The following is a 16,344-nucleotide window of genomic DNA, read 5'->3' on the forward strand; positions in this document are numbered from 1 at the left end:
AGGAACAATGGGCAAGAATAAAACGGCAAGAGGGGGGCGTAAACGTCGAATCGGAAGAGACAAAAGTAAAGTAAGAGCAACGGTATCATCGAAGAAAAAGAAAATAAACCCATGCAAGATCCTCCCAAACGGTCGAAGTCGAAAAAAAAAAAACAAATTCTAGAATCGGAAGGAGAAAGGAAAATCGGAGGCCAGAAGAGACGGCTTTTTGAGTGTCCTGTAAACGCGAAACGCCAGGTGCTCAAGAGTAGAAATCAGTCGTCTCGGTTCCATCCATGGTCATAAAAAAGAAGAAAAAAAGGATCAGCAATGCATCAAAGAAGAACAAGACAACTAGGTCTTAGCCTGCAACAATGGGTTGCAGGGCATGGAAATTGTTAGACATGTAGTGCTCAAGATGCTTTGCACAGTACATGCAGCCGCACGATGAACCATGACCAGTCCACACACTCTGGGCGAAGGGAAGACCATACGCAGGAGTGTGATGGTAGGACGGGGGTTGTGAGCGCGGTGCTGATTGGGCAATATACTGTGGTGGAGGAATCCAGGCCCCTCGGGAGTAAGGCGGCGGTGGGTTCGAAAAGGCCCATGGACCGACTGAGTAGTAGTCAGGGGTGTTAGGGCCGCTGTGAGGAGCCGATGGCGGCGAGTACTCGGATGCGGCAGGGTTGAGCCAGGAGCTCTCAATATGGGAGCTGCGCTGGTACTGCGGGGGGATGGGGCCCTCGGGGGACATCAGGGGCTTCGCGACAGAGGCCTGGTGTCGGACAACGTTAGTGTCAAGGGGAGTCAGGGTTTGACGAGACGATTCTTGAGCCCGGACGTTGGCCTTGGCACGCCAGTTGTCCCAGTGTCGGCGCCACGAAGCAAATCCATCCTGCTGGTCATAAATGCGATCGTGGATCTTCCACTCGAAGGCGAAGAGCCACTCCAGCTCCATCTTGTTCAGCTCCGCCACGGGAATGTTGCTGACTTCCGCCCAGGACTTGTTCTGGAAGGTGTTGTCATCCAAGAACTTACTTCCCAGCAGAAGGGCCACCGTAAGCATACGGTAAACCTGGCCACTGCCGGTGTGGAAGACCCGCTGGGCGGACAACATGCGCATGCGGCTGGAAAGATAGAAGAGACCCAGCAGGATGGTCGAGCTTGGGAGGCGAGTGGAGGATAAGATCTGATAGACGTATTTCCGGAACTGGGGGGGAACTGTAGATCCTGGGGAGATGCTTCGCGCGAAGTCAATATCTGCAAGGGTGATCTTGGTGTTGTACAAATCATACATTCCCTGGGTCATTTCCGCCACGAAGTCGGACATGCGATCCATCTCGTAATCCAGATGGGCGGCGACACCGCCGGTAGCTTTCTCCTCCTTGCGGGGCTGCTGCTGCTCCGGCTGTTGCTGCGAGTGCATCGGGGCGAGATCCTGACGGCGATACTGCGGCGGGATGGCACTGTCCATAGGCGGCAGTTGAACATTCGTCCGGATTGGAGGCAACGCCGTTGCCATCGGACCATACATGGGCTGAGAGCCCAGATTATGCATCTCCCGGGCACTGTGCATGGGGTGAGCTGACGCCGGGTGAAGGCTCATGGGGTTCGGCTTGGCGTAGCACAGGGACTGGGAGTATTGCTCGATGAAGTCGGAGCCGCTCTGGTGGTAGCGAGGAGGGAACGCCGCATGTCCAATGGGGTAGAACGCAGGTTCATCCAGGCGACCACCGCTGTTGACGTGAGGAGGCGTTGGCAGGCCATGGCCTGGCGCGAAGAAAGACGGCATCTTGAAGAAGGGAGGGGGTTGGGAAATCACCAGTTCAGGAGACGAGGGTGTAGACCGTAATGGATGCTGATGGGTCGTTGAGATGTCAGCAAGCCGGCCTCGGTAGAGGGGGGAAGAGGGAAAGCAGCGAGACAAGAATGGTAGAGAGGGGGGTTCGCGGGGACTGGGTAAGTCGATCGAGATGGCGAACGAACCGTCTACAGCTCCGTCAGGCCCTGATCCTGGAGAAGTGAGAGCGGAGGGGGGTGGGGCTCCGTGAGCGCGTCGCTCTGATGTGGTCGTAGAAGATGTCTCTAGTTGAATGACATTGAGGGAGTGCCAATCGAGTAGACCGAAGAACAAATGAGAGTGAAAGAGTGTGGATTGCACAAAAGCAGGTTGGAGGCCCTCGTTCTTTCCAGAGAAGTTTTCAAAGCCCAAATCGCCAGTTCAAAACAGTTGCGGAGTTTCGAATCACACACAAGGCGAGGTGGAATCTTCGCACCGAACCAGGTTTGAGTGTCGTTTCTCGGGAGTGGATGGCGCGTGTCGGAGGAGGGGATGGTTGAGAAGAGTAGGAAGATTGGAATCACAAAAAAGAAAAAGAAAAAGGGAGTTCCCTCGCGTAGAGGCAAACCTCACAAACGTGAGATCAGCAACGACACTTAGTGAAAAGCTCGTTGGAAGAGGAGGTGGTGGTTGAAGAAGGGGAGGAGTGAAAGGGGAGAGAAAGCGAAAAGGGTGAGAGAGGGTGCGAAGGGTCGTTGTGTGGGCGGGTGACCATACGTGACGAGGTCGTATGGCGGGCACTAAAAAAAGCTGAAAAAAAAAAAACGAGCCCGAACCAGGCAGTGTGGATTGCAGTGACGGCGCACGGAAAACCACGGTAAACTATGGTAAGGGGATTACGGGGGCCTCGACTCTGGGCTTTGTCGCCCTTGGTCTGGTGTTAGTTTGTTAGCTGTTAGTTGTTCGTTTCCCTTCCCGTTCGCCTGTTGCCCTCAACCCGAAACCCGACTCCACAGTTCACCTAGATTGACTCCATCCGCCTTCACCGGCACCTTTGTGAATGGCTCGGAGGGACGTGTAATCTAGCTAAGACGTGTACTCCAGACCCTCCCCTCTCTCCCCAGAGTAGGCCTAATAAAAAAAGGACCGTGTTAGGGGGTGTGAGGTGTTAGGGGTGCCGTCAGCGGCGGGCGTTTGGCCACTCGCCCTCCATGACCCCCGAGGGCCAGTGATGCAACGCCCGTGTCACTGAGCCTGAACCGCGACAAAAAAAGACCCAGCGATTTTCACGATTTTCACCCCCCAAAAAAATTTAAAAAAAAAAAACCGAAAAAAGAAAAGAAACCGGACTCGTGTGGACTCCACCTGACTAAGCCCCGAACCACTCGTAACGCCCATTACAGAAGATTACGGAAAAGTACACCACACCGTTTCTTCCCCGCCGCCCCTGACCCTCGCCTCTGACCATACGTGACCATACCGACCCTCAACATAAGGGGGGGCCAAGCGGTACATTCCCTGTTGCTTGGTCTACCGAACCCCGTCAGGCACGACAATGCAGGACTGTTCAGCACTATCACCACTTATTGGCTCTTCCCCCCCCGTACTCTGTACAGCCTCCCCAGCTGGTACAGCCCTCCAGACTAGGCACTGCAAAGGCACTGCTGGACTCGTGGACTTTGAGGCGACTTGGATCACACGGCTGCTCTCCACTATCACTGCCCATCACCCCGTACAACCAAGCAAGGGCACCAGCGTGAGGGCCCCCGATGACTTGTTCACGGCCCCTCTGAGTCACCAGCAACCACGAACCCACCCATCTCCATGGAAGTCCCTCCCTCCTCACAATGGAGATGATCCCTGCAGTATGCATAGCGTCATGCCTCATCGTGATAATACGTGAGTGGAGGAGGCAAATCCCATCAGGAAGCAACCCCTAAACCCAAAGAGGCACCGATGAAGGCTATTTTTCGGACGAAAAGTATGCGGCAGCCGCCGTATTGGCAGCCGCCGGTCCAATTCTTTCCTCCAGCCTCCGTCGTAGGAAGAGGAGGGTTGGGGTGGGGGGCAGGAATCTTCCGTACATGTACTTCAACTAGTTCCTCGGTACAAAGTCAGGGAGCGCGTCCCCGCCCGGCGAGAGACAACACCGTGTTCGAACTGACACGCTGGACGGGGCCGCAGCCGATCATCTCATTGGGTCCGTGATGAGTTCATGACGGACCACTGACCACTGCGCCTGCGCACCGAAGAAGGGGGGGTGAGAAACCGCCTCGGGCTTGTTGATCCAGATCACAAACACCGAATCATCATCCTCATAATCATAATATCAGTAATCAGTCATCAGACCTGGTGAACAGGGACAGGTCGAGACCTATGGATTTCATCCTTCTCGATCTCTGTATACGGAGTACCTGGATTGATTCTCATTGTTCGAGCCTTGTGATATGTTATTTATACCCGAGACAGCAAGGCCCACCGTATCACCAGCCAGCACGGATATATCAGATATTGCTATCGTGCGGCCTTGAACTAGTAGGCAATATCATGACCGTCAGTTCTTTTGTATCTCCTTTCTATAGCAAGATCTCCCACATGGCAAGCCACCGAGACGTCATACCCGCATGTATCATTTATATATAGGGTATACAGCTTCGCCTTGCGCTGGCGACCCAGACGATATATATACCGCGGTCGATATTGTCTCAAACAGGGACACCAATAACACTAGTTGCGCACGCCATAAGTCTCCGACAAACACATTCCCAGCAACCAGCAACCAAATCCTCTCAAACTATATAACTATAACCCCCCCACCCCCTCGGATAGCGACTATTGGAAGTGCAATGCGAGGAGGGCAAAGGGTGTAAACATTCAGCTCAACGCGATTGTCCCCAGTGGGTAGTACCGGTGCCTTACTACTTCTGATCAATGTTGCCCTCCCCCCTTCCCCTTCTTCAGTCTTCCTTTATCTCGGTATTCCAGGTATGTCCAGCCCATCCTATTCGCTCATCCATCCTCGTCCTCTCCCCCTCCCCCCCGTCTCGACTGTTGGAGTAGTGTAGTAGGTCCCCTGTACGTGTTCGGCCTGCACCACTTCACCCATTCCCCCTCCCCCTCCGCCCACGCCCTTCTTCCCCAAGACCACAGTGGAGCCATTCGGCACACCCAAAACACCCGGCTACCTTCGGCCCAACCACTCGTGCAGGGTCGGGCACACTGCATCCTCCACCGCCCCCGCCTGGAAAGGACCCAGGCGTATGTACCCCCTCTCCTTTCGGTGCAGGCGGGGGAGGCAAAAAAAAAAAACACACTGTACACATCATGCCTTCAGACGCCACGGTCCGAATATCGGCCGGGATGTGGTTGGTGGAGGGGGAGAGTCGATCCGACTGGGCGCGGCGGGGGGGGATTTGTTTTCGTGAAGGTTTAATTTTAATTAACGTCAGGACGGACTTAGGGAGGGAGGGGGCTGCACCGTCCGCGGTTCTCCGGGGCGGGGGAGTCCAGAAGCAACTATGTTAATTAGGTACATGTCCTCCGTACTCTGTAAGTAAGAGCGGGTTGGGAGTCAGTTCTAGTTCCTAGTTCCTAGATTCTTATTAGTTAGGTTTAGTTAGTTACTTACTTTCCCCCCTCGCTGGCTTAGAAATCAGAGACGGAGGTTTCGGGTCAACGGCATCGGGGATAGGTAGCTAGTATACGTCCTTGAGGGGCTTGGACGGTGGGGTGCGGAGGTCTTCGCCCGTCAATTTCCTACTGTGCCCGATGCCAATGATGTACATACACTTCTTTAAGCCCCTAGAAGAAATCTTTGGGCTGTGGAGGCGATGGCTAAGAGCGGCGGGTATATACTTGTAATGGCAGCTATTTGGCTTTGCTGGACGATTGCTTCGAGGACAGCCTCCCCTCCGTCTTGTACTCAACATATGTAAACAGTGCTGGCTAGTTTGACGCATACACCACACAGTTGCCTCCGGATCATCATCGCCACCACCCCAGGTCTGTTAATGACCTTTTGTCGCGGCCGCGGTATAATTCAGAGATGTAGTATAACAGACTCTTAGTCTCTATGGGTCAAAGGAGCTGGTGTTGTGCCAAATATGGCGATTCACCTTGGAACTTTAGGCCTAAAGGAGTAGGTAGCAGGCAGGATCTCTTGATGTGAACCTACAAATGAAAATAAATGCCGATCTTTCTCTATGGTGAACGGTGCATATTGATTGGGTATGGGAGTATACAATTCTACGGATAAGTCCGTGGCATACACGTCCTCTCGAAGCGCAACTCGTCAAAAATGATTTGGTAAATTTTTCTTCTCTCTCTCTCTCTCTCCTTTTCTCTATCATGCTTAGCTTTTTTGTGTGCGGGTGATTTGAACATGTATCCGGACACCGAAGAAAGAATGTCTCGGGGGGTAAAGAAGGGGAACATAGAAAGAAGGGAGACGGGATGGTAGCAGCGTCGTCGGGGCATAAACTAACGCCCCAGAACAGACTGTTTGCAACCACCACCCCGAAAAACGAACACTCCCTCGCGGAGCAGTTCCCTTCTCCAAGGCAACCGTGGTGGTTGTAGCAACCGGAATGGCCCACGAAGCCAAACCAAACGGGGAAGTAAAATAGAGAGGAATAGAAAAGCAAAAAAAAGGGAGAAATAAAATCCAGAAAATGGTCCAGGCGTATGGCCTGCCAGAACAGGAGGGATATCATGAAGATTCAACAGAACCCAGAGACAAACAAAAAAATGACATAAGACTCGTATACTCGGAGAGGTCGTCAGGGGGAGGGTAGGGAGCCTAACAACGAAAACACAAAACCTCCCCCCAATTTGCGAAATGCCCTCCCGGCCGGGCACTACCAGAGCAGTGGGAAGCGCATCTGCCTTTCCGCTATCCAGCCCTCGTTAGTTCCAGTCCCGATGACCAGGCCACAAGGACTCGAGGGTCACAACAAAACACCAAAATGTGCCTCAAAAAGTCTCCTCCCCAAAAAAGTGAAATATCCCAGGAAGGTGTTGACCGAGGAAGAGTGAATGAAACGGTCCGTGCTGTTGTGACTGGGGAGCACAAGAACACAGTTGGATGGCCATTTCATTCCGATTTTTTCACTCCCTTCTTCTTTACTCGTCCTTCAGGCTTCCGACCAAATTGCGGAGAACATCCATGATGACGCCTTCATCCTTCGGTTCGCCGCCGGGGAAAGAGCTCTCAGTGGCATTGCCCAGGACCCGGGCCCGTGCGCTGCGGAGGACCTCCCGGATATAGTTCTTGTCTTCGTAATCCTCCATAAGAACAGCCTCAAAGTCATCAATCGCCTTGTTGGCACGTTCAGTAAACGAAGAGGACTCCGAGGGACCTGGCGGAGGCGGCCCATTTGACTGCACAGGCATAGAATGCGGCTGTTGAGAATGTGCCGGCGGACCTGGGGGTGGCGGACGAGATTGCTGCGGTTGGTGATGCGGCGGAACATGGTGCTGGGGAGGTGGATGCGGCTGCGAATGGACCGGCTGCTGATGCTGGTGTTGGTGTTGGTGCTGGTGGGGATGCGGGTGCTGATGCTGATGCTGGTGCTGATGCTGAGATTGATGCTGAGGTTGAAACTGCGGCCCAGAGGGAGGAGGGTAGGTTTGGGGTTGTTGGTTGATGTGCGGCGGTTGGGATGGGGGCGGCTTTTGAGGTGGTGCGTAAGGAGATTGATGTTGTGATTGCTGCGGTGGTGGCTGCTGCTGCTGCTGCTGTACCTGCGGCCTTGAAACAGACTGGGAGGTCTGCGACTGCTGCATATGCGATACCTGCGGAGGGTTGGAGGCGTAAGGGGAGGTGTAGGTTGAAGGGATTGTTTGGGCGAAAGCGGCGGGGAGATTGTTGCGAATAGTGCTTGGAATTGGGAAGGATGCAGGAGCAGGAACGGGTGCCGGAGTAGGTGCCGGAGCAGGCGCTGGAGTTGCAACAGGAGTCGGGGCCGGGGCCTGGGACTGAGCCTGAACCTGAGACTGAGGCTGAGGCTGAGGCTGAACCTGAGCTTGGGGAGGCACTGTAGCTGGAGCCGGGACTGCTGGGGCAGAAGATGGAGCAGAAGCCGGGGCAGGAGTTGAAGCCGGAGCTGGAGCCGGTGGAGGAGCAGAAGCAGCAGCAGGAGGAGGGGGAGGGGGAGGTGGTGCATAGGGGCTAGAGTGCTGAGGAGGAGCTGCGGACGGCGCAGAAAAGGCGGTTGATGGCATGGTAGGGAATTGGAAGTGTTGATGCTGATTTGGCATCGGAGGAGGGCCACCTGTTGGAGGAGCATAGGAATGGGGCATAGGAGGCATATACTGTTGAGTAGCGGGCGTCGGCAGCTGCGGAGGCTGCGGCGGTGGTGGAGGGGAAGGACGTCTCTTCTTCTCCTTCTCAACGGATGCGCCAGGTCGAAGTTGCCAGGACCAGCCCTTCCCATCTCTCTCGGCGTGCATGAATAGATGACCATTGCCATTGAGGTTGTGCCGTACACTGGATGTCCAACCCTCTGTTTCGCACTTGAAGCGGAAGTATGGGTACTTCAATTTCAATGCGCGATAGATCTGCTTCAGCGTCATCGGGTTTCCAGCTTCCGTCAGAGCATCGAAGATAAGAACAGCGTAATTGTACGGAGGTTTGGCCAGATCCTCGGGTGTATACGCGGACTCGGGAGGATAATTGGGAGACGGAGACCGTGAAGGCTTGCGTTTTTTGACGGGAGGTGGTTTGACATATTCCTCGGGTCGCTGCTCTGCAGAGAACTGGCCTCCCTCCGTTGATGGCAGGGCGAAATCCATCGTGCCGTCTCCCTTCTTCCTCTTGGTGTACTTGCGTTTCTCGGCAGGTTTGCTGGACGTCGGTGACTCGGCGCCAACCGACTCCTTGGTAATTGTCTTTCCAGCCTTGGGTCGGTTGATCGGTGGCGGGGGAGTAACGCCTCCATTGGCTTCGCGCTTCGCGGCCATCTTCTGTTCCCGGGCCAATTCTGCTCTTTCGCGCTTGGACATGATACCATCCTTGGGGGGCGCCCCGGTCCGCGTCGGCGGGCAGGCTGTCCTCCATTTTCTCCGACTGCCTCAATCGAGGCTATCGGCTTCGAAAGATCGGAATCCTTGGTCTTGAGGACAATCTTGGTCACCTTGGAAGGCTCCTTGCTGTCCGGACTGTCGCTCAAAGGCTTATCCATGTCGTCAATCTCGTGCTCCGCATCGACGGAGCCCCGATCGGCTTCCTCTTCCTCTGCCAATTGCTCTTCAATACGATCCGCTCCGGTCTCACCAATGGGGACATCGGGAAGTAGGAAACGAATGCGCACTCCTCCGATCTGGATGTAATCACCACTGTGAAGAGGACGTACTTGTCCAGGAGAAAGCCAATCAGCTCCGATGAACGCTCCATTACGGCCCATCACCTCCATCTCGAACAAATTGCGGTCAAAATTGTAGGAAATTCGAACGTGCCGTCGAGAAATTCCGCGGTGGCCAGCGGCAGTACCGTCAATAGTGGATGGAGGATGAATGGGGATGGTAGGACACGAGTCCGGTGACGGGAGTAAAGCCAATGTATCCACTGGTTTCGGATCGCCATTGCCGTCTTGTAGAGACTGCATTGCAAGGGCGTTGTAGTCGGTTGTGGCCTGCAATTGAGCAGGATTGGCGTGCAGGGGCACGACTGAATCATCGAAAGAAGATTTCGAGGAGCGCCGGCTCAGATTTAAATTGGCAGGGAGATTCGGGGGAACATCTGGATCAAAGCCCATGATACCGCCTCGATCGCTGACCACGGAGCCCATTACAGCGGCACTTTCCTCTCGCTTCATGCGGTTCGGAGTATGGGAAGTGTTGCCTCCGCTGGAACTCTTGGCCCGAGAGCTCCGCACGGCCTGCCGATACTGAATCTCTCGCTGGTGAGCGGCGCGTGCTGCTCGAACGTCGCGTCCCAGAATGAACGAATATGTGTTGACGTAGAAATGGCCGTCGTCAAACTCCAACTTGGCGAACGCTTGGATACGGGGTTCCGAGCCGGCAATCGAGGCCGATCCATCCTGATACCCCAACGCCGACAGATCGGCGCTATGTGACAGATATGCGGCGGTCAACATCTCATTTTGTTGCAAAGCCTCGAAGGCATTCGTAGGGGCAACGGCGAAATCGAAAGCGGGGAGGAGCGAGGGTTGCTGGTCCAGGCTGGTCTTAGGATTTAATGGGTCGGAGATATCCATCCCATTAGATGGCTGAGGTCCCGAGTTGCTTCCTTCTGGCGACGTCGCACCAACTCCAGCAAAGATGTCACCAGTGGCTTTCCCACCGCCATTGGACATGCTTTGCAGCCCCTTGGGAGAAGCCGAGGCTGCCAGCTCCGCTGGGAGGGTCGCGCCGGACGCTGTGCTGATGCCCTGCGGATTCTGGCTAGCATCTTGCATCCCTGCCTCACTCATTTTCACATCCTGCGGCCCTGTCTCATGCGCCGCGGTCAGCTCTGTCGTCGATGCAGAGTTCGTCGGCGCGGGTTGATTTCCGAGTAGTTGGGCCAGTAGCGCGCCGGCGGCCGACTGAGTATTGAGATCCTTCTGCTGCTCCGACGCAGCTAAGTCCTGACTTTCCACGGGTTCCGTTTTAATTCCGATTGGGGTGGCGGGCAAGCCCTTCGACGTTGGGGCAGAATTATTATGCATGTCGCGGATTGCGGAGTCGCTCCTCGAGTCGGGTAAAGGCGAGTCGTCGTGTTGGGAGCCGCCATAGTCATACATGGGCGTATCGGGGCCTGGATCAGGCGGTCGATGGCCCACTGCTGGCGCCGTCATGGTCTGCGACGACATGGCTCTAGGGGAGAGGAGAGGGAAGGAGGAACAAAAGCTGAAGTTCTTCTCTCTCTGCCCGGGCGGTGAGCGCCGGCTGCCCTGTTGGCCGCTGCCGAACTCCGTACTGGATCCCTTTTTTTTTTCTTTCAACCAGTTGGCATGGCCCTGGGATTTGAGACTCTCAATTTGAAGAATCTGACCGAATCAAAATCGAGGCCTCTTTCCGATATGTTGATGAGATGCTTAACTTTGTCCGCTCTGGTCTTTCTTTCTTTTCTTCCTCCCCCCCCCTGGCATAGACGATCCTCCGGGTCAAATTTTCTCTTCCCGCCCCGCTCGAACTTCCGAGTCGATCCACTCGTTGGGTGCCTGGTTCCTCACCGATTTCAAGATCTACTTCTTTCCCCAGACTCTGCTATAGTTCGTGGCAGAGTTCCCTCCTTGGCCCCCAAAAGAAAAGCCCCCATTTCTATTTTAATCAGAGATGCGGCCCATGAGAATTGCCCAGACTATCTACATCCATTGATGTTCTCCCTGATCGAGGTTGTCTGACATGCAAGTGGAGCCAACCCCTCTTATGATAGTCGGTGGCTTGCCTCCGCTGCAGAACTCGGGACGTGCGATGTACTACTACTCTCTCACTCTCTCTCACACAACAGGGTCAAAGGCTGGACCCAATGTCCACCATATAATGCATTCTATTCTAGATTCCCTACTATTCTCCTCTCTCTATATCGTTAATTTTGAATAAATACCGCCAACCAACCTTGTCCAAGTACACAAGTATTAGACCGGTTATGGGAGCGGAGAGCGACGCCCGTGAATTGGAGAAGGCCAGCGCCCAACGCCGGCACCAGCTTCCCCTCCCTTAAACAACACCCCCCCCCCCAATCCACCCTCCACCACGTCCCTCCAACCAGCAACTTGCACCAGCACCAGCACCGCCAGCACCACCGACACCACCGACACCACCGACACCACCGCCATGCCCAAGCCAAAGCCCAAACCCAAAGACCCCAAGCGAACCGGTACCAGCACCAGCACTAGCACCAGCACCAGCACCAAACAACCCCCGACCACCCCCAACTGGCCCCCTCTGCGCCCCCCTCCTCCCCTCCTCCGATCTCACCCTGACCCCCCTCGTCCCGCACCAAATCTACCTAATCCGCAACTTCCTCCCCGCATCCCTCTGCAAGACCTATGCCGCCTTCCTCTCCTCCCTCCCACTCACCACGACCCCGGGCCGCCCCAAGAAAGACGAGGCCGTGCGCGTCAACGACCGCTTCCAAGTCGACGATGCACGCTTCGCAGAGACACTATGGAGCACAACCGCGCTGCGCGAGCTCGTAACGGAACGCTTTGACGGAGACCACGACGACGAGTACGAGCACGAGCACGAGCCCAAGCCCGAGACCGAGACCGGCGACGGCGACGCCCACGTTCACAATCGCCTCGCTCAGACGCGCGCGCTTTGGGGCGGCATCCCGCTCGGCCTGAACCCGAACATCCGCATTTACCGGTACACGGAGGGGCAGTTCTTCGGGCAGCATTGTAAGTTTCAGTTTTGGGGGGCGCGCCTAGCCCTGCGCTAGAGTCCAACCGTAACCTCAAACCTCAACCCCCAACCCCAGCCTCAGTTTCAGTTGCAGTTGCAGTCGCAAAGCCTCCCCGGCCCTCCCCCTCGCTCACACGCACATTCCTTAACTTTTTTTCTTTGTGTTTCTCTTTACACAGATGACGAGTCCAATGCATTGACATTCCTCCCCGCGGGTGCGACGCGCGCTGCCCCCGCGCGCACGACCTGGACGCTGCTCGTATATTTGACGACGTGTGCGGGCGGCGAGACGGTATTCTATCCGGAGGCGACGCGCGCGGAGCCGCGGCCGGCGGCATTGGCGGTGGCGCCGGAGGTGGGGATGGCGCTCTTGCATCGGCATGGGGATGCGTGTATGCTCCATGAAGGGCGGGAGGTGACGGGCGGGGAGAAGTGGGTGTTACGGAGTGATTTGGTGGTTGCGCGATGAAAGGGGAGGGGAAGGGATAGGGATTCTTTCAATATATCTACCTACCTATCTGGCCGCAAGGACTCGGCCGAGGGGACGGTTTTGCATAGCGTATACAATGCGCGTCTATATAAACATAGCATGGTAAGGAGCTTCGGAAGGTGATACGTGATCAAATGAATATAATAAAATGAGAATCTAGTTCAATTTGCGCGGCACCTGGCGAAAAATAGCAGGGGCCATCTTGTAAACACGGATTCCAAAAAGCGACTCAGCAAGATAGTGGTGACAAAGTGACGATAGTAGGTACCTGTGTCAGAGGACCGCGTCGTAGAGGATAAAAGAAACAACAGTTATTGGTAGATACAGGAAGTAGAATTGGAATTGGGAGTCATAACGAGCGTGTCTGGTTGGGTTGGGAGGAAGTTGGAGGGGAGAGCGGGAGCAAGGAAGGGAGAGAGAGAGAGAGAGAGAGAGAGTGTGTGTGTGTGAGCAGTAAGTAATTGAATAATAAATAAAGGCCAAGGGAGGAAATGGAGACAGATGGGCGTGATGCAATGCGGAGGACTGAATTATGGAGGGCGAAATCGTCCTCTTCATAATCCATGGTTGGATGTGAACATGGACGAGAACAGACAGGAATGGCCTGGTTCGTATCATACTCGAATCAATCCTCGTTTCTTGAGTATTTCTTCTTCTGGTGCTTTGGTGCAAGATTCCAAAAATTCCAGACCCAATGTCATTGTTGCCGTATCATTTTCATGACGAAACAGGAGACTTGGTCGAATCCACCTGGTACTCTGTCCGACGCATGATCTCCTCCACCGGCCCAAGCAGTCTCTTAAATCCGTCTCGGCCCAGCCGTGCCACTTTGACATCGGTTTTGGTGACAATACTCGCCGCACGGGGCTTGTCATCCAGCAGCGCCAGCTCTCCAAAGTAATCGCCGCGCTGATAATTCTTCACAGAAACGCCATTTTTCAGGGCTTCAGCTTCACCCGACTCCAGCAGGTAGAATGCGTCACCGGGGTCGCCCTCTGTGATGATGGTCGCGCCAGCGGGGTATTTGATCGTGTCCAGAGCATCGGCGATCTTGGAGCGCTCGTATGGCTTGAGCGAGGAAAGCAGGGGAACTTCCTCCAGGAAAGCCTCGTACATGCGGCGGCGCTGGAAGGCCGAGTCCATCAGGATCCGGCGGAAGGTGATGCGGTCGAGCGCCCAGAGGGTGCTCTTTGCCTCAGTCGAGATAACCGTCGCGGCGCGAGGGGCGTTATACATCAACGCCAGCTCACCAAAGGAGCCACCTGGTCCGGTGGTGGCGACCTTATTGCCCAGACCATCCGGACCTGGCTGTACCGAGCCGGAGGAGTGGATATAGATGTCGAAGTGGCCCTTCTCAACGATGTAGAAGTAGTCCCCGGCGTCACCCTGAGAGATGACCTTGATATCCTTGGCCGGAATGGGCTTCTCGACCAGCGCATCCAGCACGGTCTTGAATTGGTCGTCATCCAGGTGCGAGAACAGGAAATTTCCGCTGACCGCGGTCTTCAAGCGAGCCAGCTGCTCGTCGGTCTTTGGGTGGCATGGCGGGGTCCAGCTGTCCGCGCCGGCGGACGTGGGGTTCAATGATTCTGCCGACACAGAGGTTCGACGACCCAGTGCGTAGTTGTTGGGGAAGCCCTGCTGAACCGAGCCGGTGGGGAGCGGGCTTGGTTGGTCTTCCTCGCCCTCGCCCTCGCCCGACGCGAAGGGACTCCGACCAAACAACGAGCCCGAGGCCCCGGCCCCAGCTGCATTGCCTTGTGAGGCTCCTTCCCCGAATGCACTGCCGCCAAATAACGCGTTGCCTGGCGAGCCGCCAGCGTTGGCCCGTTTGAAGGTCACATCGGTTGGTGACGTCACCTCAAATTCCTCCTCTTCGGAAATTTTTTGGATGTTGGGGAGTTTGTCGGTTTTAATGCTGGTGTTGATGAAGGGATTGGTCCCCGGGAAGGTGTTGGAGCTTTCCGCCATGATGGGGTCTGTCCTAAGGGCCGGAGAGGCCACCACTCCGGCCACGATGAGGGTGGAGATGGACGGTGGGAGGGTTCGTACGAGCGCAGAGCAGATCGGTCACCAACGGGAGAAAGCGGACTCGAGGCTGTTCTCCGGGAGAGAGAGAGACGACGGTCAGGAATGAAGCACAAAAGCCAGACGATATCAACGATGGGGTTGAAATGGAGGGGCGGAAGGGAAGGGGAAGCGAAGAATGGAAGGTTGGAAGAATAGCAGGAAAGGACGAAGGGGGAAGGAAAATGGAAGGTGCTGAGCCACAGGTTCCGTGGATCCCCAAAGTTGCCTAAGTTCCCAAGTTTCCGAATGTCCCAGCTGCTGCAGAGTCCCAAGGGTCAAAAGGGCGAAGGTGTTCGGAAGGGAGAAGAAGCCCAAGAGAAGCACGGAGGGGCAAGTCTCGGCCCAGCAGCAAGCTGGCCATAAAGTGGGGTGGGAAGGGCGCGGGAGTCTAATTGGAAGATGTGGTGGTCCCCCGCCAACTGCGGTCCTTCCCCTCCGTCACATTCTTCCCGTCTTTCTTTGGCCGTCGTGAGAGGACCGTAGTTAAGAGCTTGTCTTGCATAGGACTCGTCTCGATTCACCATTCACCCCGGAAGGGAAGACAGGGGAAGAAGGAGGAGGAGGAGGAGGAGGAGGAGGAGGGGCAGAGACAGAAGACTCAAGACTCAGAGAGCCGGGGAATATGCAGGAACTCGGGACTAGGAACTGCAGAAACCGACGAAGCTCCAAAGAAAAAAAGAGACTCACCTGGAACCAACGGGGAGAGGCGGAGAAACAAGCTGAATGACAGTTGGGGAGAAGAAGAAAGGAGAATCCGAGGAGACCGATTAAGGTTGTGGACAGGCAGCAAGCGAGGGTGTGAAAGTCTGCACTACGGCGTACACACAGTCCAGGACGTTCTGAGCTCTCCACAAGAATCAGTCCAGCTCACGGGTGCAGGGGAAGAGGCAAAAGGCTCTCATGCCAAAAAGGAGGGGTAACAGCCCGGATGGTCTGAGCTTCATTTCCGTCGATCATCTGGAACCCAAGCCCGCGAGATCGACGTCACCGATATTGCCGTGGCGACTCTCCACCGCCGGACTGATATTGTCAGATCGCCAGGATCGTGCGATTCTATGTGGTATCCTTTGGAGTAGTCTCCCTACATGGACAATCTATAGCGCCTCGCTTGGTATCAAGGAGTCTCGAGGAGACTCGAGCAACCGATGTAAGCCCCGGACCTCTGTCCCACGCACACGAGGCATTCAACATGCGACCGAACGCGAAAGAAGAAAGAGAAAGGCAAAAAAAAAAAAAAAGCTTCGGCACGCCTTGTTTCTTGGGGTGTTCTAGAAAACCAACATACCAGGAGAAACCCTATGGAGTGGAACGCCTGCGTGACAGTAGATGATCATTGCACCTATTGGGCGCCACTGGAGTGGGACAGCAGAGTGGCAAAAAAACTACACAGGTCGACAAGAGAGAAAATAGAAGGCGTTATGGGGGTCTTCAGACCAAGCCCGGTAGACGCGCTGGAGTCTGCAGAGAAGAAAGGATGACTGGAGGCACAGTATCCAACCGGATCCAAACGACAAGTCTCTACGGGAGGGGAAAAGACGTGGGTGCGACCAGTGTTGAAGTCATGCATCCTCGCCCGACGCGCCGTTTTCGGACGAGGTCCATCCCCGGTGGATCCCCGCATAGCCAACTGGAGCCGACGAGAGTTGATTTCCGTATTGGGGGGCTATTTATG

The 16,344-nt window shown here is 55.3% G+C and overlaps 4 protein-coding genes across 4 annotated transcripts; 1 reads left to right on the forward strand and 3 right to left on the reverse strand.

Annotated features, from left to right (window-relative positions):
• Positions 1-340: 340 nt before the first annotated feature.
• On the reverse strand, positions 341-1,774 carry N7462_006517 (uncharacterized protein; the record flags this gene model as incomplete). Its single annotated transcript, XM_057078235.1, has 1 exon — positions 341-1,774. One exon carries the CDS (start codon positions 1,772-1,774, stop codon positions 341-343), a length of 1,434 nt encoding a protein of 477 aa, XP_056933815.1.
• A 5,109-nt stretch (positions 1,775-6,883) lies between these two features.
• N7462_006518 (forkhead domain protein) lies at positions 6,884-10,575 on the reverse strand (the record flags this gene model as incomplete). The annotated part of the gene is given in 2 exon segments (XM_057078236.1): positions 6,884-8,755; positions 8,770-10,575. The coding sequence occupies 2 exon segments, from the start codon at positions 10,573-10,575 to the stop codon at positions 6,884-6,886; spliced, it is 3,678 nt and encodes a 1,225-aa protein (XP_056933816.1).
• A 779-nt stretch (positions 10,576-11,354) lies between these two features.
• Positions 11,355-12,581, forward strand: N7462_006519 (uncharacterized protein; the record flags this gene model as incomplete). Its single annotated transcript, XM_057078237.1, has 3 exons — positions 11,355-11,376; positions 11,491-12,108; positions 12,292-12,581. The coding sequence occupies 3 exons, from the start codon at positions 11,355-11,357 to the stop codon at positions 12,579-12,581; spliced, it is 930 nt and encodes a 309-aa protein (XP_056933817.1).
• A 738-nt stretch (positions 12,582-13,319) lies between these two features.
• On the reverse strand, positions 13,320-14,573 carry N7462_006520 (cyclic nucleotide-binding domain-containing protein; the record flags this gene model as incomplete). The annotated part of the gene is made up of 1 exon (XM_057078238.1): positions 13,320-14,573. The coding sequence occupies one exon, from the start codon at positions 14,571-14,573 to the stop codon at positions 13,320-13,322; it is 1,254 nt and encodes a 417-aa protein (XP_056933818.1).
• Positions 14,574-16,344: the final 1,771 nt, after the last annotated feature.

This window comes from Penicillium macrosclerotiorum (assembly GCF_028827735.1).
Source record: "Penicillium macrosclerotiorum strain IBT 26536 chromosome Unknown utg000006l_segment0_segment0, whole genome shotgun sequence".
NCBI lineage: Eukaryota > Fungi > Ascomycota > Eurotiomycetes > Eurotiales > Aspergillaceae > Penicillium > Penicillium macrosclerotiorum.